Here is a 24,626-nt window from a genome sequence, read left to right on the forward strand (position 1 = left end):
TCACAGGCCTAGCTTAACCCAGAATTGCTTTGAATATTAGAACACCCACTTTTGCTTTATTTTCTTATACATCATCTGATACCAGTTGAATAAATAAAGAGGAGGACTGAGAGGTAAGAATCTGAGTCCCCCTTCCCATTGTAGCTTTCTGTGCTACATTAAGCAAACAATGTAGCCTCCGTTGGAGGTTTCCTATCTGTAAAATAAAAGAAATATTCCCTAATCCTGAGTACCTTATTAAGTATTATTTTTAAAAAGAATTCTGTGGCCAAACAAAGGAAGTATCAGTTTTTAAAAATTAAAAAGTTTTTTTTTCCATAGTACATCTGAGAATCTTTAATACTTTATTAAGCTTTATAAGTTTCTCAGACTTACTCTCCCCAGTGTCCACTTTTTTATAGAACCTTTTGCACTGCTAATGTTGGCTAATATTAAATAGTCCCTATAGCCCCTTCTAACTCTTAATATTCTAATCTGTCAATTATACTCATTTTGTTTGACTCTTCAGCTGTTTTCTGACCTGTAGTTATCGTATGGTTACTGCCAAGTTGAACTCTGTGTGTGTACCCTGAACTGGAAAGTTATTATATTTTCCTGTTTCTTATAAATAAGACAGATGTTAGTCCATGTTTTTGGCAATGTTCACTTTCTCTGTTCACTGTTGTTTCATTTTGATTTAGTTATTCAATCATTGGCCCACTTTTATTCTAAATCTATAAATCTTTACCTGTATTTCCCAACAAATAGTAAAGATTTTTTAAAATCTCGGCTTATTTAATCTTTTTAATAAGTACTGACGTTAGAGAGAAAATTACATGTCAAATATACATATAGGCTTATTATTTCAATCGGAAAAATAAGCCTTCAAAATATTACTGTTGGCTGAGATTATTAATTAGAGGTCTTGTTCCTGGAAGCATACAACTTTAGCTCTTACTGTGTACCATCATCTTGTTTGCTAAAACAACACTGTAATATATATTATCCCCATTTTACACATAATGAAAATGAAGCTCAAAAAAACCAAGTAACTTGCCCAGATCTTACAGGTAAAAACAATGGCAAAGTGAAGACTGACTCTGGAAGTCTTAAGTCATATTCTTTTTTTTTTTAAGAAAGTGCTTGTATGAGCTGGTAGGGGGGTGGGGTGGGTGCAGAGGGAGAGGGAGAGAGAATCTTAAGCAGGCTCCACACCCAGGATGGAGCCCATCCTTGGGCTGGATCTAACAACCCTGAGGTCATAACCTGAGTGGAAATCAAGACTCGGACTCTTAACCAACTGAGCCACCCAGGAGCCCCTAAAAGTCATATTTTTTTATTACAGCATGTAGCCTCTCACTAAATGATCGTAATACTACATATGGCGTATGCATTTTAGTTATAATATTAAATAATGTTTATTGAGTATTTATTTTATTCCAGGGCAGCACATGCACACTGTCTTATTTAATTCCCCCACCTCCTATGAAGGAGGTGCTATCATACCTGTTTTACAGACAAGGAAATTTTAAAAGTTGACCAATTTATTCTAAATCAGACAAATAAATAAGTGGCACCTAGGAATTAAACCCAGAGCTTTAATGACCTATCTGGACCTAATACCCTATATTTAACACATAGTGCTTTGAAGATGTAGCACTTACTATGTATGTGTGTATATATATGTGGGTATATATTCAGCATATTTGACAGCATCTTTATACCTGTGGAACAAAAAGAAATAGTATCGGACAAATCCTGCCCCCCACCAAAAGTGACGAAAGAGATAAGAAATCTCCATAAATATAATTCAAGGTCAGAAGTGTATTAAGTGCTATAAAACTGGTAGATGTAGAAGAGGTTACTTCCTAAATATTACAAAGATGACATTTGCCTTGAAGATACAAGCCAAAGTATTGGGAGGGTCAGGGTTTAAGAAGACATTCTAAGTGCAGGAAATAACATGAGAAAAGGCACATACGTTCACATAGGTAGTAGAGAGTAGGTTTCTTAGCCCAGGTCAAGGATATTGTGACAATAAGTAGTTGAGTATGAGTTTTGGAAAGGTGGACCTATGGGGGACTTATGATCTGACCCCCTCCTAGTTAATGAGTTTAGGTGTATTTGAGGTGTCCACTGTGGAACAATTATGGAGAAATGTCTACCAAGCATTATCATTTTCTTTTTGCTGCCAACTTTAGGAAATGGTTCCCCTATCTCCTGAATGACTGATACTTCCATCAACCAAGTTGTCCAGATTAGAAATCTGAGAGGCTCCTTGTCTCTTTTCCACCCTTGACATCCAGTCATTCTGCCAATCATTCAGTCAGTTCTGCTTCCTTAAATCTCTTTGATTTCATTTTTTTTAAAGTAAGCTCTGCGCCTAATGTCTGGCTTGAACTCAGGACCCAAAGATCAAGAGTCATGTGCTGTACCAACTGAGCCAGCCAGACACCCCTTAAAAATCTCTTAGCTTTCTGTTTCTCTGTCCTAGTTCACACGACCCTCATCTTTCACCTTATTAGCCATTTTTGGTTCTATTCCCTTTCTTGTGCATTCTCCATATTACTATCAGAATAATTCCAAAGCACTCATCTAATGTCTTACCCCTGCTTAATACCCTGCAATAAGTTCCCCATTTCCCTCTGAATTAATTCCAACTCTTCATTCTCTTCAGCATACAGACATGGACTAGTATATCTTCTCTTAAAAAAAAAAAAAAAGGAAGGAAAGAAAAAATAAAAAAAGAATCTCTTTTGATCTTATAGTCTCTCTTATTACCATCCTATTTATCTGTTTCCTTATAGTCACATGTAGTGAAAGATATGTACTTCTCTCTGCATTTTCTCATCTCCCAAATACTGTGCAAATAACTGCTTTTATCAAGGTCACTGTGATCTAGCATTGCCAAATCCTTAAACTACTTGCCACACTCCTAAATTTCCCTTGCTTCTAGCTGTAACTCTTAATCTCTTTCATCAAGTTCTCCTCCTCCCAGCCTGTAAGTATGGGCATTTTTCAGGACTCTTAGCTTAGTCCCTCTATTTTCTATATATTTTACTCCAGGCCATCTGTTCCTATAGCTCCAAACAACCTTTACTCATAGAGAAGACATAGCCCTGATGGCTGCTTAAGGTTTTAGCCACATATGTTCACCTTTCTACTTGACATCTCTGCAAGCATTGCAAACTTAATGCATCTATACATAATTTTCTCCAAAATCCATTCTTCCTCCAGTCATCCCCTTCTCAGTAAATGGCGCTCTACCACTCAAGCCAGAAACTTTGCTCTCCCCCACAAATGGCAAGTTCTGTCTCAAAAATATACATCAAATCCATCCACCTCTCTCCCTCTCTACTGTTTCCATTCTAGTTGAAGCTGCATTTGTTCCCCTCCATTTTCCGCACCAGGGTGATTTTTTAAAAAATCTTTAATTGGGTTGTATTTCTCCTTTGCTTAAACTCCTCTAGTGACTTCATAGTATTAAAAGTCTAATCTCCTGCAATATGGGGGGTTAAGGGGGTAGGAGAAGAATAAATGTAACAAGATGGGATTGGGAGGGAGACAAACCATAAGTGACTCTTAATCTCACAAAACAAACTGAGGGTTGATGGGGGGAGGGGGGTTGGGAGAGGGGGGATGGTGTTATGGATATTGGGGAGGATATGTGCTATGGTGAGTGCTGTGAAGTGTGTAAACCTGGCGATTCGCAGACCTGTACCCCTGGGGATAAAAATATATGTTTATAAAAAATAAAATTAAAAAAAAATAAATTAAAAAAAAAAAAGTCTAATCTGGGGCACCTGGGTGGCTCAGTGGGTTAAGCCTCTGCCTTCGGCTCAGGTCATGATCTCAGGGGCCTGGGATCGAGCCCCACGTCGGGCTCTCTGCTCAGCGGGGAGCCTGCTTCCCCTTCTCTCTCTGCCTGCTGCTCTGCCTACTTCTGATCTCTCTCTGTCAAATAAATAAGATCTTTAAAAAAAAAAAAAAAAGTCTAATCTCCTTATCGTAGCCTATAAAATTCCATGTGATCTGGTGCCATTTTGCTTTCTAGTTACATCTCCGAGCACTCGGCCACTAACATCATCCATTCTGGCTTTCATGACCTTAACACACCAGGCTCTGCCTGCAGTACTCTGCACATTTAGCACCATCTCACCATTAGGTGGCTTAAATATCACTCTAAAGTTGATCCTTTCCCCTATTATTTTCAATCATACCATTCTGTTATTTCTCTTTTAACAATAAAATTTTTTGTTTATCTTCCCCATTATACTGCCATCCCCATAACACGTAACAGAATTATGTTTATTTTGTTCACCAGTATACAGCTATCGCATGACACAGTAATATAGTAGGCATTCAAGTGTTTGTTAAATGATTGAATGGAAATCAAACACGTACATTTCAGATCTCACCTTAGATGCCACTTCCTTAGGAAGTCTTTCCCTGAACTGGTCTACTTCCTCCCATAGAATTTAGATTTGTACTGTCATAGTTTTTTACACTTAAATCAGTGATTCTCAGTAGGGGGTGATTTTGTTCCCCGGGAGACATTTGGCAGTTTCTGGAAACATTTTTGATTGCTGTGACTGAGCAGTGGTAGTGAGAGGGTGTTACTGGCATCCAGTGGGTAGGGACCAAGGATGCTATTAAATATTTTAAAGATACATATCCTCAGAGAATTACCCAGTCCGAAGTGTCAGTAGTGCTGAGACTGAGAAATTCTAGTGTAGACCTATCAGACCTATTGTCACACTAATCCATGGCTTATATTTCTTTGTAATTCTCCCATGTTCAATTTTAAGTTCCTTAGAAGTTCGCCATTGTCTACCCAGTATGAAGGACATTGCCTTGGATTTATTAAATAGACACTTGGTGTCTTTTTGGTGAATTAATAAATAGATAAACAGGGGCACCTGGGTGGCTCAGTAGGTTAAAGCCTCTGCCTTCGGCTCAGGTCATGATCCCAGGGTCCTGGGATCGAGCCCTGCATCGGGCTCTCTGCTCTGTGGGTAGCTTGCTTCCTCCTCTCTCTCTCTTTACCTGCCTCTCTGCCTACTTGTGATCTCTGTCTGTCAAATTAAAAAATAATAATAATAAAAAATAAATAGATAAACAAATGAAGATACAAACTAGCCATGGCACAACTGGGTCATTGAGGTGAAATATAACTTCTGTTACTTATGGAATGATGGAACAAGGGGTTCTATATGAGTTATTGATGAAACGTCATATTTCAGAGGGTGTTTTAAGTTTAAGTTGTTGCAACAAAGGGGCCCCAAGATAGATGTGATTTAGGGAATGTTGGTTTTATTACCTTTCCAAGTAATAGTTCTGAGGTGATTGATTAGTTCTAGTTAGATGGGTGAGTGACTTGCTGCATAAATTTATTCAGTTACCCTATTTCCTTCTAAGTTGTGAAGTTATGTTTCACCATCTGAGCATTGTCGTACCTGAAGTGGGCTGCCACTTCCAGGTTACAGAATGGGACAAGAAAATGGAGAAGGTATGCCCACTGTCGTAGGGACCCAAACCCAAAAATGTCATGCCACATGCCCACATACATTCCATAGGCAAGAGCTCAGGCATGTGGCCATGAAGAGCAGCTGAAGAATGTGGTATAGCCAGGCAGTCATGGGCCTTGCCGCAGTTCTCTTACTATGTAAGAAGGAAAGAATGGATTTTGGTGGACAACTGTCAGTTTTCAACACAATGCCCAGCAATTAAACTAAATCTTAGATAAGCATATTTGAGATATATTTTTCCCTCATTACTCTGGGATCAGAATTTGTTTTACTACTTTGGTTATACAGTTGAAGAAAACTTATATAATATAAAATGCATTCTCTCATCAAAAACTAATGATGTGGGGTGCCTGGGTGGCTCAGTGGGTTAAGCCTCTGCCTTCGGCTCAAGTCATCCCGGGGTCCTGGGATCGAGCCCCACATCGGGCTCTCTGCTCAGCAGGGAGCCTGCTTCCCTTCCCCTCTATCTGCCTGCCTCTCTGCCTACTTGTGATCTTTGTCTCTCTAATAAAAAAAAAAAAAAAAAACAAAAAACCTAATGATGTACTGTATGGTGACTAACATAACATAATAAAAAATTAAAAATAAAAAAATTAAAGATAAATGCATTCTCTGGACAGTGCTTCTTAAATTATTTGTGTTGAAGGGCCAAGAGTTTTTTTGTTTGTTTTGCAGTTTTTCCCTAATTTGTGGTAGACTAGTGCTTTCACAAAATACAATAAAAGTGAAACACTAAAAGAAATAATCATATCCTTCAACAATCACAGCAAAGTTGGATTACTATAAATATTTCTAAATGCAAACTCAGTTTTTTATACCTATTTCAATTTGTGTAGCTATCTCAACAGTCTGGGAACAAATAGTTTGTGAAGTGGCACAAATCTGTAGACACTTTTGAGTAGCATCTACCTTTTGGGTTGCCAGAGTATAGTAAATTATGATGCCTATATTTTGAGCAAAGATTTTTTTATGTATAGAACTTGACTTTAAGTTTTTTTTAAGTATTTTTAGAAATCACTTTTTAAAACTGTGTAAATCACAAAAGATCATTTGAATGTTCATATATGCTTTATAGCATGTTCTGCTTGTCTCATGGCTAAAGCCAAAGCTGATCTTAGTTTTACAGATTCATAGTGAAAAGCTTATCACTTTGTAGCTGGAAGAAGGTTGCTTTAGAGAGTCTTCCAGTTTTAGTATATTTGCTGCCGAAGCAAACACTGCCTTAAACAGTCTTTAATGCATGGTATAGATGAAGAAAGAGGCCTAATAGGGTTTCATGCTCAAGATACAGTTAATAAATGGCAGCTAATGGTACAATCATTGACTTGGAGTGGAAATCACACTGGAGTCAGATGATCTAGATAAAGGCCTGGCCTACTTCTTAGTTAAGTGTCCTTAGGCAATAATTTGGTAAGTATTTAGTGAGCATTTCTTAGATTGAAGGATATATATGAGAAGTTCTTTTGGAAACTGTACACCACATTAAGCAAACAATATCACCATAATTATTAAAATTATGAAACCACGCCTCCCAATGCTAATAAGTCCACTCTTCTTTCTGGATCCTGCTGTATATCATTCTGGAGGCTTACTGAGAACAGAAGTCATTTAATAATGCATCGATTTAAACTTTTTTTAAAGATTTTATTTATTTGAGAGAGAGAGAGCACAGAGGGAGAGAGAGAAGCAGATTCCCCACTGAGCAGGGAACCTGACATGGGGTTTGGTCCCAGGACCCTGGGATCGTGACCTTAACTAAAGGTAGATGCTTAATGGACTGAGCCACCCAGGCGCCCTAAAATTATTTTTATAAGTATTCTGGCAATGTGGAAAAATGCTGGTAATTAAATTAAAAATTAAAAAGAACAGAATGATGTACACAAGATGATTGTAGCTGTGTCAAAACAATATGCATGGGTTACTGCTAATCAGTAGATTGACTAAGAATAAATCCTTCTGTCTACTGCACGTAAAATACACTAGCTAGTGTAATTATGAATGTTTTTCTATTAGAGAGCTTTTAGTAACAGGAAGGATGTGTTGAGCATCAAATGACTGCAGCAAATTGTGGTTTGGATATTCCTTGGAGAGGAAGAATGTTGGGGGCTGAAGTGGTTAGAAAAAAATTTATATCAAAAGTGAATTAGCTTTGGAGAATGGTTAAAAGTTGAATAGCTGAAGAGGAATGGATGCAGGAAGATGGGAGGCAATAAAAAAGAAAAAAGAGCTCAGTGTGAGATAATTTGGAAGGGAATATAGCTAGAGGGGAGGGCTTAAGGGGGAGTAGTATGAAAGAGAAATCTGAAAAAGCAGGTTGGAAAATCTTAAATGCTAAACTGTGAACTTTGAGATTCACTGACATATACTAAGATGTAAAACCTGTACTGAACACTCACTGCATGCCAGGCACTATTCTAAGTGCTAGACATGTGGATGTCATGTAACTCTTAGAGTAAATGAGGCCCGGGGAGGCCAAGTTTCCCACAGGCTCACCGTTAAAAGATGGTAGAAGAGCCAAGGTTTAAATACAAGAAATTTAAACCCAGAAATTATGCCCTTAATCACAAACTGCTCTGGTTCTAGAGTCCATGGTAGATTAAACAAGTTTCAAGCCCAGGACCACTGACCTTAAACAAGTAATATACTTCACCCCTGGAGTAGTTTTTAATATTTAAGATAAGAAAAGTAATGTGACCAGATAGTGACACCCCATTCCTATCCCTGCCACCCTTGTACATCTTCAGGATAGTCAAGGAGAAGTGAAGGTATTCGTGCTAATGGCTTTCAACTCTGCCTACTTTTCTGTACTTACCTGGTTCATTGCTCTCAGTTAACCCCTACCCTCTAATATCCAAGTTACAGCAGTCCATTGTTAACCATAGTTCAGTGGTTCTCAGAGTGTGGCTCCTGAATCATCAGCAGAATTTAGGAACTTGTTAAATGTCCCAATTCCAGAGCCTCACTCAAGACCTACTGAATCAGAAATTCTGGGGGTGAAGTACAACAATGTGTTTTAACAATCCCTTTAGCGGATTATGATGCATGATGAAGTTTGAGAACCACTGCTCTAGTAGACTCCCAGGTTTCAGTTCAGGAGCAAACTAACCTTTTTTGGCAGTACTAGTAGTAACATTGGGGAACCATTTGGGATCTCACTCTTGAATTTATGCTGTTGGATTTGCAGTCTGACTTTATAGAAGTAGTCATGGCTTGCTAAGTTAGTGAGCATTTTAAAAGGGCTTTTCCGGGGCACCTGGGTGGCTCAGTGGGTTAAAGCCTCTGCCTTCAGCTCAGGTCATGATCCCAGGGTCCTGGGATCGAGCCCCGCGTCGGGCTCTCTGCTCCGCAGGGAGCCTACTTCCTCCTCTCTCTCTCTCTCTCTCTGCCTACTTGTGATCTCTGTCTGTCAAATGAATAAATAAAATCTTTTAAAAAAAAATAAAATAAAAGGGCTTTTCCTCAGACTCTTTGATTCTTAGTAGTTATACTTTGTAAGCATACCTAGACTTTGCGACTTTGCCTTATGACTTTAGTTCATTACAGAGAAACAGACCTCTAAGTGGAAGTTATTAAACCAGAAAATATTTCCATTAATTTTAATGGAAAAAATTGGGTTCCCTGATAACCTAAGATACCAAAATAATTTTCAGATTAAAGGTCGATTAGCATCCGCCTTTGGCTCAGGTCATGATCCCAGAGTCCTCGGATTGAGTCCCACATCAGGGAGCCTGCTTCTCCCTCTCCTCCCCACTCATGCTCTCTGTCGCTGTTTCTGTCTCCCTCTCTCAAATTAAATCTTTAAAATACACACATGTACACACGCACGTGCACACACACACACACACACGTGTCAGTTGAACAATGAAAACAAGTCTGTAAATATTTTGAAAGTAAATAAAAACGGTCTGTACCTAACATATAATGTAATGACAGTTTGTTGTACTTGCAAAAAGTGGAAGAGAAAACTTGATAGTAAGTGGTGCCTGGTGGAGGAGGGATACAAAGGAATCATTCTTTAGAAGATGCTGGAGAGTCAGGGGTTAGGTTTTAAGGATGGGAATTTGTGGGGCACCTGGATGGCTCAGTGGCTTAAAGCCTCTACCTTCAGCTCAGGTCATGGTTTCAGGGTCCTGGGATCGAGCCCCATATCCGGCTCTCTGCTTAGCAGGGAGCCTGCTTCCCCCCTCTCTCTCTGCCTGCCTCTCTGCCTACTTGTGATTTCTGTCTGTCAAATAAATAAATAAAATCTTAAAAAAAAAAACGGATGGGAATTTGTGGTTATCTTGCACTTAAAAATAGGTCTAGCACACCTGAGCCAGCTACAGGGATACAGATGAAACATAGCCTCTATCAAGGAGCCTGGAAAAGGAGTGAGATGCTCCAACAATTTACACAAAAGCAAAAACTTAGTTTTAGTTGGAAGCACAAACAGCAAAAGAGGGAGCAACTGGGGAAACATGTAGACCCCTCAGTCTTCAAACCAAACCTGAGAAAAAGAGTGGGCTCCTGATGGGTGGACATGGTAGCAGGGCCTGCCATGGAAGGAACAGCAGGGGAGAGGCTAGGACGTATAGCCAGGGGCCTGGGAATCCGTTTGAAGCACTTGAAAAAGAAGGGGAGCCGTGCGTTGACAGAGCAGTGGAAAAGTGAGCTGTGGGCTCATTTCAGCTGCATTCTGTGGGCAACAGGGAGCTGTAGAAAGTGTTTCAAAAGAGAGGAAAGTATGTTTTAGGAAGAGTAAAATCAATTAAAAAAAAAGTTACAGCACAGAAAAATACCATTAGAACAAAAATAAAGGTGAAATACAAGAGTACCTTTGAAACAGGTAGAGCATGCACTCAGCAGTTGGAAAAGTGTAAAGGATGCTCCTTCAGTTTTCTTGCCTGGTGTATGTATGTATGCAAAACAAAATTTTTCTGGTTCATCCAAATGTATGTGATTTATTAATTTGCTCTTTAGATGTTCTCTGACTAAAAAATGATTATGTTGAGTATAGCAGTAAGTGTGTCTATTAAGCATCACTTTTGTTGTATTTTAGGTATGTCTTGATTTTTTTGGCAGGTTGTAATAAAAGAGAGAGAAAAGAATCGTTATCCAAAAAGTGGTTTAATTTTCAAAATATGTTGAAATTATAGCAAAAATCTACCTAGTGATCATTATGTGAGGCAGATCTGTGAAAAGATGGTGTGTTTAAAAACAACTATGATTGAAAATTGTGCGTTAAAACTAAAACTCTTGTCTTTGGTTGCCCGTTGAACTTCAGGAAGCCTATAGATGAGGAAGTTTTTAATTACAAATTTCGTAGGCTCTCTAATCTCTATCATGTAGCCTTCTTATGTCTGAGAATTTCAATCCATTTGATTTATAGCCTTGTCTATTCCTATTTGTATTCATGCTTTGCTTTTTCTTTCTTGAGTCTGAAGGTGGAACAAGAAAGGACCCATATCGTCTGTAGATTTGGGGGGTATTTTACGGTTGCTCTTTTCTTTGGTTTAAAAAGGAAGGAGGTAAAGGTGTCTTTTTAATTCAATATGTAGAACTCCAAATTCACATATATAATATTTTATAATACCTTATTTATTACGTTTCTTAACTTAAAGCAGCAGTGTAGATGATTTCTCTCCTGAGTAAAGTTATATGGGAACAAGTGTTATCTGACTCCACCTCCAGAAATATACTGCATAGGAAGTAGTATATAGAATGTAGTTTTGTTTTTGTTTTTGTTTTTTGTCTTGGATCTGAAAGATCAGACATTGGAGAAGAATTTCCCTGTTTTTTATATTTCTGTAATGGGAACATTATACTTAGCCCCGCCAAACTTGTGTTCATTTTTTTTTTTAATGCCTTAACGATGATAATAAGACATTGAATGAAAGTCCCTTCTAGTTATCAGAGATGGCCGGGATAGAGTTGACATTATTATAAATTTTTCTCAGCTTGTCAAGTTAATTTCCTTCCCACCTCCAGAATGTAGTATAGCCAGCCCTTAAATAATGTAGAGGTTAGGGTGCTAGTCCCCAGCACAAAGAATCTGCATGCAATTTTTGACTCTCCAGAAACTTAACTATTGATAGTCTAATGTTGACCAGAAGCCTTACCAATAACTTAGTTAACACATATTTTATTTGTTATATATTATCATATCCTTTTTTTACAATAAAGTAAGCTAGAGAAAAGTGTTATTAAAAACATCATAAAGGGGGCGCCTGGGTGGCTCAGTGGGTTAAGCCGCTGCCTTCGGCTCAGGTCATGATCCCAGGTCCTGGGTTCGAGCCCCGCATCGGGCTTTCTGCTCAGCAGGGAGCCTGCTTCCTCCTCTCTCTCTGCCTGCCTCTCTGCTTACTTGTGATTTCTCTCTGTCAAATAAATAAATAAAATCTTTAAAAAAAAATCATCATAAGGAAGACAAAATGCATTTACAGTACTATACTGTATTTATAAAAAAATAATCCATGTGTAAGTGAACCCATGCAGTTCAAACCCCTGTTTAAGGGTCAACTATACATTTAAAGTTGCCACTTCATGGCTGTACAACTAGGAGGTACTGAGAAGGTACACACAGCCTGGGATTCTTATCAAGATCATCATGCTTGACCCAAAGATAGCCTCTTTATAAGAATTAAAGTCTGATGATAGGTAAATACAAACTTTGTAAAATCTGATGTTAGTCCTAGATGTTGCTGTTGTTTTTATAAAATGTAACAGGTACAAAAATGGTCAGCAATAGAGTAGTTTATACCTCCTTGCTTCACACCTACGGTGCGACCTTGAGAGACCCAGACCTGCAGTTTCTGGACAAGAAAGCTGGATGTTGAATTTTGAAAGAATGATCAGTGGTTCTTAAATTTAGGAATAATAGGAATAATTAAATTTCAAAAAATGCAAGACGGATATGTACACTCTGGGTTGTCAGCTATGATTCAGACTAATTGCCTTTATCTTGATAGTCTATGTATTCTGATATTAAAAGTCTATTGAGAACAAAGCTACGTAAGACCTGACTGACTGACTCTGGCCCAGTACAGCCTCTCCGGCCTTTAATTTCCATATCTGCAAGTGAAAGAAGTGCAGCAAATAGAAGGTCCCTTTCAGTTCTAACATTGTGTGACTTAAAAAAAAAAAATTAAAAATCTTTTCTAGCCAGAATCTGATGCTATTACATACATTGGTAGAGAAGTATTCTGTTTTAAATCATTTAAGCCAAGTAATGATTTTTGAATACTCGTTCTTGTTTTTCAGAAACTCTGTGAAGGCATATTTAAAGTCCTTGTAAAGGATATCCCAACAACATGTCAAGTGTCCTGCCTGGAAGTTCTCCGCATTCTCTCCAGAGACAAAAAGGTTTTAGTTCCTGTAACAACCAAGGAAAATATGCAGATACTGCTGCGATTAGCCAAGCTAAATGAGTCGGATGATTCTTTGGAGAAGGTGTCAGAGTTCCCAGTTATTGTGGAGTCATTAAAATGTCTGTGTAACATAGTGTTCAACAGTCAGATGGCACAGCAGCTCAGCCTGGAACTTAACCTTGCTGCAAAGCTCTGTAACCTCCTGAGAAAGTGCAAGGACCGAAAGTTTATCAATGACATTAAGTGCTTTGACTTGCGCTTGCTCTTCCTCCTGTCACTTTTGCACACCGACATCAGGTCACAATTGCGCTACGAGCTCCAGGGACTACCGCTGCTAACCCAGATCTTGGAAAGTGCCTTTAGCATCAAGTGGACCGATGAATATGAATCGGCCATAGACCATAATGGACCTCCTCTCTCACCTCAGGAGACAGACTGTGCCATTGAGGCCCTCAAAGCTCTCTTCAATGTGACGGTAGACAGTTGGAAGGTGCATAAAGAGGTAAGGTTGAGAAGGATATTCTTATTTACCTATAACTTAATTGGTCTGGGCCATCCCTAGAGCTGCCTACAAGGGAGGAATCCTTACTTCCCATTTGTGTAACACTTACCAGAAAAATAGGATGCAGATGGGCTATTACATTATTTTTGTTTTTTATGGGTTTTTAAATTTTTAATTCCAATTAGTTAACTATGGACTATTATTTTGTAAGGTTGGCAAATATAGTTCCTTTTCCCAGTTTTTCTATCACCTGCCCTTTTTTTTTTTTTTTGAGTGCCTCTTTCAGTCACAAGGTTTAAATGAGAAGATTTGAAGGGAAATAAAACAATATGATTCATAAAGTTATAGGCATTTACAATGATTGCCATCTCAAAGAAAAGATAAGCTAAATTAGGCCAGATAAAATTGATCAATCAAAATTCATGTCTGTTCAGAAGAGCAAAAGATCTTGTGTGTATCCCCTATCATCCCTAGAGTGTTAGTATGAGATAACTATCAGAAATGTAGGACTACAAGTAGATATCCATACTTTTACACAGTTCTAGAAAATACAGTTACACCACAGTGTAGGAAAGGTTTTTTCTGGACTAAGATCCTTTTCTGTGGCTTAGACCTTACAGCAGCCAAAGGCAGATTTGATAGTTTATATCTAAGTACCCACAAGAACAATATGCTGAACAAGAAACTTAGCTTAAGGAAGGCAACAATTTTAAGCAAAATGGATGTAAACTTTTTTCCTTGTTTCTAGAATCTTAACATTTCACATTTACATTCTTTCTTTAACCTTAAATGATGAGTGAAATTGAGCCCCTGCCTTAAAAAAAAAAAAAAAGAAAGCAAAAAAGAAAAGAATAAGGAAAGAAAGAAATGGAGTATTTTGGTGCCAGCGTAAATTATCTTTTATGACAGCTGACTTGAGGACTTAGGCTAGCATCTTGCTGTGTCCATTTGAAGCAGTGCTCACCATGAATACAGATCTGTTTTGCCAGCAGCCTACTTTGAGAGGATTATCTCAGTACAGTGCTATAGTGAGAATATGCAGGCATCTGAGTTTTAAAGTGCAAATAGGTCTATATTTTGAAACCAAATATTTGAAGATCATTTCTAACAGCTGTTTTAGATGACTGTAGTATGGTCAGTTTTTCCTGAGACTTGGCAGGAAAAGATGTGGAAAGCCCACATGCTCCATTTATGCTTTGAAACCAAATATTTGGAAGTATTTAAAATATTATGTCTCTATGCTTATTTGGTCCCTTCTATGGTTATTTTTCTTACACTGTTTGTTTTGGTGTTTTTAAGTTCTCCATTTAGTTGCAAGGGCTCTTCTGAGACTGTTGGTTTGCCATTGTTAGAGCCCCTATTATTTAAATTGTGCCCAAAATAGTAGCTCACACTGTTCCAATTCCTGACTAAAAGGGTTTATTATAATTCAGTGGCCGCACATCAGTATAAGTATGGAATGACATATAATATATATCAGTAAATTGAGATTAGCCTTCATTAGTTTAATAGTGGGGCTGGAAGAAGCCTTGAAGATGTTGAAGCAGCAATTACTCATTCTGGGTAATAGAAAGTTTATTCTCCAAAAGATATGTGAGAAAGGACCAGTTGTCCTGAAGCAGGCATCTGTGCAGACCTAGGCCTTCTTGTGAGTTGTGGATCGGTAGATAAAGCCATTATAAAAATGTGCCCAGTTATTGTGACTCTGGGCTATTACTGAAGTTATCAGGAATTTGAACAGTATTGAAACCAGGATCTTGCCAACTCATTTAGGCAAGAGTGTGGGAAAGGTTTGTTGTTGTTGTTTTAACCATTTCAGTCTCCATGAGTCTCCAGGTTCAAAATTTTAGCAAACATTTAGTTAGTCAGTCCGTCAATAAATATTTATGGCCATTTACTAGATATTATATCAGCATTGTGTAATATGTTGGCAAATAATAGGCATAGTTTCTGCCTTCAGTTTTGTTGGTAGGATAGGTAATAAATAAGTAAACAAATATATAATTCAAATTGTGTTAAGTGCTAGGAGAGAAACAGTGCAGTGATTGCGAATAGTTAGCATAGTCAGGGAAGACCTGTGAAGGTGTCTCCTGAGATAGGATGACAAAACGATGGAACTGTTTGACAACTGGGGAGGTGAACGTTTCTCAGAAATTGAACAGCATGTGAAAAGACCCAGAAATCAGAGCATAGCGAGGGACTCAGAACTTAACATAAGGAAAATCTGTAAAAAGGATGCAGAGAAACTTGCCAGTAAGAGCCCATTTACTTGGATTTTACTAACACCTCGATTGTCAGACAAATGGCATCTTTCTCCAATCAAACAAGCACCTGAAGATTTGTTAATGCTTGAAGATAGCTACTGAAATAAAAGGACATTGAAAACTCATTATACAGAAGAATACAACTTTAAAATTTAACTTTAAAAATAATATTATTTTCCTTATAATGAAAATACATGCTCATCATAGATCTAAGGGGAAAAGTATAGAGGCAATAAAAAAGTGCAAATCACCTATAAAACTACCACTCGAAGATAATCACTGTTTGCATATAATATATACCTTTCTAGCCATTCTTCATTGTATAGTATGTGAAAATAAACATATGTGTAATTTCTTTTTATAAAAACGCAGTCATTTTATAATCTTGATCTTTTTTTCCACAGTAAATGTTCTTGAAGAGTGGTGGTTTTCAAAATGTTCCTTGAAGCCGTAAAGTTCCTAGGAATAGGATGAGTTCCAGGTTCTCCACCCTCACTTTCAAAAGAGCATCTTTGATTATTGCAGTTGCTGTTGTTTTTTCTCTTTATAGTAGGTAACTAGATATCTACCACTTTATAGTAGGTAACTAGATATCTACCACTTTATAGTAGGTAACTAGATATCATGTGGGGATAAAAAGAGTTCTGCAACCAAGAAATAATTTTTTTAAAAGATTTTATTTATCTATTTGACAGAGATCACAAGTAGGCAGAGAGGCAGGCAGAGAGAGAGGAAGAAGCGGGCTCCCAGCTAAGAGAGAGCCCAGTGCGGGACTCGATCCCAGGACCCTGGGACCATGACCCAAGCTGAAGGCAGAGGCTTTAACCCACTGAGCCACCCAGGCGCCCCCCCAAAAAAGTAATTTAACCGCCAATTTATTCTCTTTGTCAAAGGTTGGTAAATCCTTATGAAGAACTAATCTTCATAAGTCATTTTATACTTAATAAATAATTTTATACGTCAATATTCCTTCATAAAGATCTCTCAACCTTTAACAAATTCCTTATGTGTAGGCATTTAGATTGTTTGCATTTGTTTGCTGTTTTACATGGTAATGCAGTGAATTTTCTTATTAGGAAATTTTGTAGATAAATTCCTGAAATTATTGGGCCAAAAGATTTTTTTAAACTCTAAGGGTTTTTGATCTGTATTGCCAAACTGCCCTTCAGAAGAGTGCTAGTTTATACCTTTCCAGACCCTGGGCATTTCACCTTTAAAGATCTTGATCTATTAGAGAGCTCAACTGTTACAGAAAATATAGATGTTTGGTTTGAGTTTTAACTGTTTTATAGCTATTTTTAATCACTGTTCACTTACAGTTCATCAAAACCAGAAAATTAATGACTGGGTTTTTCTTGAGGCTTACCAGATTAGTGCTGTTTGTCCATTTTAGGTTCATGCCTCAGTGTTAAATTCCTGCCTGTCTGCTGATACCATCAGCAAATTTGGAGATTCCTTTCCATTCAGTAGGAAATGTAGCTGGGCTTATTTCTACATGGTGTCCTTCTGTCTCCCTCACTTCCTCCTTCCCTCTCTGTCTCATACTTTCCCTTTCCTAAAGGTAATGAATGGGTAATGTTTAAGATTGTCAGAGGCTCCTTTAGCAGGACCTAAAGTCAGTTCTAGAAACATTAACCGAAATGGTCTTGTCTTCCTTCTCCTTTAACACTTTGCTAAATCTCTTTGTCGATGGAGTTAAGCATGTTACTGTAGAGATCCCTCACTTAGCACACACTCCCTTCTGCAGTGCTTTCCAGGTTATCAGTGCATTGTGACGAGAAAACCCAAGGACCAACAGACAAGGTAGAGCCAGACAACCAGGAGCAAACAGAGAAGTAATACAAGTATCTGAGTAGTGAAAAGATGCATTTGAGTCAGATAAAACAGTGAATGTCCATAGGAGTTATTTGGGAATGTCACATTGTAACAGAAGAGGTTTGTGCCATGATTATTTTAGAGACTTGAAAGGGAATGTGGGAAAAGGACATGATTTTAATTAAATAAAAATAAAGCTTCAAGCTGTGCCATGTTTTTTTGCTGAATCATCTTTTCAGTAAATATTGAGTGCCCAATATATGCTGAGTTCTACATTAGTCATACAAGATACAAGATGAAGAAAGCATCACTGCCCTCAAAGAACTAACAGCCTAATAGGAAAATCAGACACATGAACAGAGATGGATATACAACTGTTTGTTACATTACTTACTTTTCTTCTCTATATTTTCTGTATGTTTAAAAATAAGAAATGTACAGATGCTCTGTAATGTACAGATGCTTCAAATACCATATGTTCTAGATCTTTGAGGGTTTATCTGACCTCACTGGCATAGTATTTCTGCTAAGCAACATAACCCAGGACAGAGTATACATTCAATAAATATTTGTTTAATGAAAAATAAAGTGTGATATAGAGAAATACATAGGAGAAAAAATCCAAAGTAAGCAGGGAAAAAGGAAAAGTTTATGATACCTTTTAAAATGTCAAAGCTGTTGGGGCATCTGGGTAACTAAGTTGGTTAAGCATCTGGCTTAGGCTTAGGTCATGATATCAGGATCCTGGGATCAAGCCCTATGTCTGGCTCCCCACTCTGCATAGTCTGCTTCCTCTTCTTCCTCTGCCCCTACCCCTGCTCATATTCTCTCTCTCTCAAATAAATAAAATCTTTTTTAAAAAATCAAAGCTGGGGCACCTGGGTGGCTCAGTGGGTTAAAGCCTCTGCCTTCGGTTCAGGTCATGATCCCGGGGTCTTGGGATCGAGCCCCATATCGGGCTCTCTGCTCAGCGGGCTCTCTGCTCTGCTTCCCTCTCTCTCTCTGCTTGCCTCTTTACCTACTTGTGATCTCTGTCAAATAAATAAATAAATTCTTTAAAAAAAGAGTCAAAGCTATTACAAAATTAACTAGAAGCCTAAGACATTTAATAACATTGTTTAGAGCAGCAGATTTCTAGCCTTTTTAGAGTTACGGCACTCTACTTTATAACATTTATATCTTCCCTCGCAAAGTAATTCAAAAAAGCATAATATTATTACTCTGTGCCCAGCACCATGTTCAATGAAAAAGATGCAGAGGTAAAATACATTATCTTTGCCTATGAGGAGACAGAGAATTTTGATTATATACAATTTGGCAGGACAGATAACCTTGGTAAAGGTAAAGCAGAAGGGGTAGGGTAAAACAGGGTCAAATGTTACCTGAGATATAGCTGTATTTCTAGGTAAATGTGTGTATACTTCTGTGTGTGTGTGTATGTCTGTGTCTGAATGTCTTTCACTTTTTATGGAATTGAAATCAAATTTTCACACATTCCTAAACCTTCTTGAAGAAATCAAATTTTCACACATTCCTAAACCTTCTTGAAGAAATTAGAACTGTCCCGGGATAACAATACAAGATTAGGACTTGGTGTGCAGTTTTCTCCCTTCAGACTTTCATAGGCATTGATTAGATCAGTTGACACTTTGAATGAAAAGATGTGAGGAGGGGCGCCTGGGTGGCTCAGTGGGTTAAGGCCGCTGCCTTCGGCTCAGGTCATGGTCCCAGGGTCCTGGGATCGAGCCCCACGTCGGGCTCTCTGCTCACCAGGGAGCCTGCTTCCTCCTCTCTCTCTGCCTGCCTCTCTGCCTACTTGTGATCTCTGTCTGTAAAATGAATAAATAAAATCTTTAAAAAAAAAAAAAAAAAAGAAAAGATGTGAGGAAATCCATACCTTCACAAAACAAAAGTGAAATCTTCCACAGTATGCACAGGAGAAAAAAGGCAGCAGGACAGTAGTAGAATTTGTAATTGAGAAGTAAGGACTAGGGGGTGCCTGGGTGGCTCAGTGGGTTAAGCCGCTGCCTTCGGCTCAGGTCATGATCTCAGGGTCCTGGGATCGAGTCCCGCATCAGGCTCTCTGCTCAGCAGGGAGCCTGCTTCCCTCTCTCTCTCTCTCTGCCTGCCTCCGTCTACTTGTGATCTCTGTCAAATAAATAAGTAAAATCTTTAAAAAAAAAAAAAAAAAGAAGAAGTAAGGACTATATAAAGAGATCCCAAAGACTTTCCTGAGATTTTATCTCCCTTTTAATTGAGTGTTACTTTATTTTGATTTCCTCTATCACAGCAAGCCTGTTTGCTTTCTGTCTCTTCCTTCTCCCTTCATCCCTGGTGGCTTTTTTTTTCTTCTCAATCTTTGGAGATAATGATTTCAGAGGACAGAATATTGATATCTGAAAGATATGATTTCAGAGGAGAGAGTATAGATATCTTAAAGATATCAAAACTAAGATGAAGCAAGTAAATTATAGTTATATAAACTGTATTTGTGGAATATTTTATAAAGAATAATTATATTTAATCTTTCCAGCATCTTTGTGACACAAGAGCATTAACCCCGTTTGATAAAAAAGGACACGAAAATTCAGAGTTTGAATTACTTATGGAAAGTCATACAGCAGAATAGTCAATACTAGAAAATAGTAACCACTCTAACCTTTGTTAAATAATACTTCTTAAATGGTAGCATTCATTCAGGAAACTTTGACTGAGACAGACTAATGGAATAGAGTCTAGAAATAAACCTACGCATATATAGTCAACTCATTTATGACACAGGTAATATTGAAGTGCAGTGGGGAAAGAGTGGACTTTTTAATAAGTTGTACTGGATCAATTGTATGTCTTTATGGAAGAAAAACTAATTTGAATCCTTACCTTATGCCATACACAAAAATTAATTTGAGATAGATAAGGACCTAAATATGAAAGGTAAAATAACAAAGCTTTAAGAAGGAAACAGATTATCTTCATGACTTTATCTATCAAACATTTCTTAAGTAGGCAAAGATTTCTAAAACAGGACAAAATAAAAATCAAATTTTAAAGGAAAAATTGACAAATTGGTCTTCATTAAAATGAGCTCATCAAGAGAAGAAAATAAAAAAGCAGGCCACCAAAACAGAGGAGTTATTTGCAACACATCTATAAAGAACTCTATACGGAATACATTAAAAAGCCTTACAAATCCATACAGAGTCAACCCAATAAAAAAATCAGCAAAAAGGCTTGAACAGGCACTTGACAAAAGAGGTATCCAAATGACCAGTAGTCATATGAAACTTCATTAGTCATCAGGAAAATGCGTAATAAGAGACCACTGCGCACCCAAAAGAAGACTAAATTTTATAACTCTGACAATACCGAGTGTTGCTACAACTGTAGAGCAACTATTGGAGTGTAAATTGGTATAAACACTTTGAAACACTATTTGGCAGTATAGTCTAAAGCTTGACACAGCAGATGAGGCGTAAGATATTATATTCACAGAAGTACCCGTCAATATAGCCCCAAACTGGAAACAATCCAAGTGTCCATCCAGAGTACGATAGATAAGTAAAGTGTAATATATTCACTGCATTCAGCAGTGCTTTCTTAAACTAACTGTGGTGAAGGACCAGATTCTTTTTTGCCCTAGCTATCAGAGTAAAACTCTTATATAATACAATATTACATACATTGTCAAACTGGAAGAGTCTCTAAATGCTCATACGCACTTTTTGCATGGGGGGGCACTGCAGATCAGTGGCAAACAGGGTGTGGATCGACACTGGTCCACAGACTGCACCTCAAATAGCACTACTCTCAAGTGATGAAAATGAACACAAGTGATGAAAATGTGTAGACTAGCTACACATACCAACTTGGATGAATCTCACAACCAGACACAAAAGGGCCTAAGTTTTATGATTCCATTCAAGCAAACTTGAATGACAACAAAAATCACTAACCTGTAATGTTAGAAACTAGAATTACCCTTGAAGAACAGGCGACTGTCATCTGAAGAGGCCATGAGGGGAATTCTAGAGTTCTTGATCTTGACATTGGATCATTTTTGTGTTGGTTATATGGATGTGCTCATTTTGTGAAAATTTAGCTGCCCACTGATGACTGTATCTCTTTTTTGTTTTACTTATAATTTACATTAAAAATTATTGAATATTGGGGCACCTGGGTGGCTCAGTCAGTTGAGCATCGGACTCTTGGTTTCGGTCTGATCATGGTCTCAGAACAGTAGGATTGAGCCCTACATGGGCCTCACACTGGGTGTGGAACCTCCTTGGGATTCTCTTTCTCCCTCTCCCTCTCTCTCTTTCCTCTCTCTCTCCCTGTCTAAATAAATAAATAAATAAATAAATATTGAACACCTATTAAACATATGCACTCTAAACTTCTAAAGTTACCAGATTAGTGGAGAAAGCAATGGAAATGCAAGTGTGGCATTATAAATTATGATTTTATGAAAGGAATCATAATAAGATAGTGATAGGGGGCACCTGGGTGGCTCAGAGGGTTAAAGCCTCTGCCTTCAGCTCGGGTCATGATCCCAGGGTCCTGGGATCGAGCCCCGCGTCGGGCTCTCTGCTCAGAGGGGAGCCTGCTTCCTCCTCTCTCTCTGCCTGCTTCTCTGCCTACCTGTGATCTCTGTCTGTCCAATAAATAAATAAAATCTTAAAAAAAAATAAGATAGTGATAGAAAATAATGAAGAAGCCTACTTAGATTAAGTGGACAAGGAAGAGGCTTCTCTGATAAAATGTTTTAGCTGAGACCTAGGAGATGAAAAGGAATTGGTGATGCCAGGAGTGGGGGAAACAATTCATGGATTTCAGCAGTTGCTTTGGGTACAGAAATAAAGAGAATTTAATGGATTTATGGTAAAAGGGCATATCAGACCTAAGTACAACTTGAGAATTGGTGTTACACAAGTTGGGACACAAGGAAATGGGATGGAAAGAAGTAGGATTTTGGTTTACAGTTGCAAGTAAGAAGACCAAAATGGATAGTTTTGCAAGAAGCTGATCAACATCAGTGTGAGAAGAGAACAACTGTGATACCTAGAATAAAGGAAAATCTAGTGTTTGTTTTTGTTTTGAGAGAGAGCATGCATGAGCAAGTGCGTGGGGGTGGGAAGGGGAAGAGAGAGAGAATCCCAAGCCGACTCCTCGTTCAGCATAGAACCCGACGCAGGTCTCGGTCTCCTGACCCTGAGATCATAACCTGAGCTGAAATCAAGAGTCATACACTTAACTGACTGAGCCACTCACGCGCCTAAGGAAAATCTTACAATCTTTTTTTTTTTATTTTTTTTTTAAGTTTTATTTATTTGACAGACAGAGATCACAAGTAGGCAGAGAGGCAGGCAGAGAGAGAGAGGGGAAAGCAGGCTCCCCACCAAGCAGGGAGCCCGATGCGGGGCTCGATCCCAGGACTCCGGGATCATGACCTGAGCTGAAGGCAGAGTCTTTAACCCACTGAGCCACCCAGGCGCCTCTTAAAATCCTTTTAAAAGGAAGTGCATTCCCACTTAATTTTTAAAACCAAGGAAAATATCTTATTAAGAGTTAAGAAATGGAAGGAGTACCTGGGTGGCAAAGACAGCTGGGCGTCAGACCCTTGGTTTTGACTAGGGTTATGATCTCAGGGCCACGGGATTGGGCCCTGTGTGGGGTTCTGGCTAGGTGTGGAATCAGAGTTTCTCTCTCCCTCTGTCCCTGCTCACTGCTCACACTTGCTCTCTGTCTTTCTAAAATAAACGGATTAATCTTAAAAAACAACAAAAACAAGTTATATGGAAGAATTTCACATGTGTTTCAATGTGCTTCATATAATTTGGGGTAAGTAAATGTGTATTTACATATTAGAGAATTTTGTTTCAGGCATTTGAAAATGGACGGCGAATGGGACAGTGTCTGGGTCAACCCTGCCAGTCTTCATGTCTCTGGCATTCCACTGATTCCTCCTCCCCTTTTCTTTCTTCCTTCCCCAGCACACAATTATTTCATTATCACTCATTTCAGCTCTATCTTCTGTTTCCTTTCTCCCTCATTATTCCCCTCATCTTCAAATGTTCCATTGCAAGTGCTAAGCAATTCCTTGTGTATCATCCTCTTTAATTCTTTTATGACCCTACCAGTCACATACGTGTGGAGATGCCTGTGGGGAAACTTTGGCTCAGAGAAGCTATATGACTTGTTTAAAGTCACAACTTAGACACTAGACTCCCAAATGCAGTGCTTTTTCCGTTGTGCCACTGAGGCCTTCCTCTCTTACAAATAAACATATAATAATTTTATACTTAAAATTCTGTCCTCTGCATTATGAGTAATGAAATTGTGCTCTATTGTTTGTTAGATTTTTTAAGACACATCTTCTCACCTATATGTGAATATAAGAACATATATGAATATATGTATAATATGTGAGTATATTTCACTTTACACAGACTTGAGATCAATATATGCCAAAGTTTTAAAATTTTTTATAAAGTTTTTTGAAATTTTAAATAGTTTTTGAAGTAATTGGTGACTTCCTGAAGTATAGCATACACAGGATCTCTATTATAATTATCACTCATTTTATCTGTCTTCTAATTACTATTTTTTTTAAAGATTTTATTTATTTGACAGAGAGAGATCACAAGTAGGCAGAGAGGCAAGCAGAGAGAGAGGGAGGAGGAAGCAGGATCCCTGCCTAGCAGAGAGCCCGATACAGGACTCAATCCCAGGACCCTGAGATCATGACCTGAACTGAAGGCAGAGGCCCAACCCACTGAGCCACCCAGGCAGCCCCTGTCTTCTAATTATTAAAAATCTGGACAAAGAGAGAGATGACTTTGATACAGGTTACTAAAGAAATTGTAGTGGCCCAAGAGCTCTCTAAAAAAGAGGACGTAAACTAAGTGATTACTCATAACTTAGCTTATTTCCTACTGCTTGCCTTTTTCTCTCTATGTGTCTTTAATACCAATGAGTGAGTAAACATTGGGAAAATAGGAGATTAAACTCAGATCACTTGTTTTTCATCACTTGCCAGTAATTTGCAGGGGAATTAGCAAGATTTGGGGAAGCTAGGAGATTAAGAAGATTCATTAAAATAAAGTTGATAGATTATAGATCTTAACTTAATTGCTTTTGAAAATCAAGAAATGAGGCATTAAGGATATATAACTGGCTCTTAAAATATCTGATA

At 38.1% G+C, this 24,626-nt stretch overlaps 1 protein-coding gene across 7 annotated transcripts in view; it reads left to right on the top strand.

Moving 5' to 3' along the window:
* The window catches only part of RIC8B (RIC8 guanine nucleotide exchange factor B), a 100,068-nt gene that overhangs the window by 24,592 nt on the left and 50,850 nt on the right, over positions 1 to 24,626 (top strand). For all 7 annotated transcript variants that reach the window (XR_007129328.1, XR_007129329.1, XR_007129330.1 and 4 more), the window contains exon 3: positions 12,747 to 13,355. Coding sequence is in view for 4 of the 7 variants with exons in the window: in XM_047740532.1 (XP_047596488.1) it covers positions 12,747 to 13,355 (609 nt within the window). In the remaining 3 variants the exon portion in view is untranslated. The remainder of the gene's footprint in view (positions 1 to 12,746; positions 13,356 to 24,626) is intronic.

The sequence above is a fragment of the Lutra lutra genome, chromosome 8 (assembly GCF_902655055.1).
Source record: "Lutra lutra chromosome 8, mLutLut1.2, whole genome shotgun sequence".
NCBI lineage: Eukaryota > Metazoa > Chordata > Mammalia > Carnivora > Mustelidae > Lutra > Lutra lutra.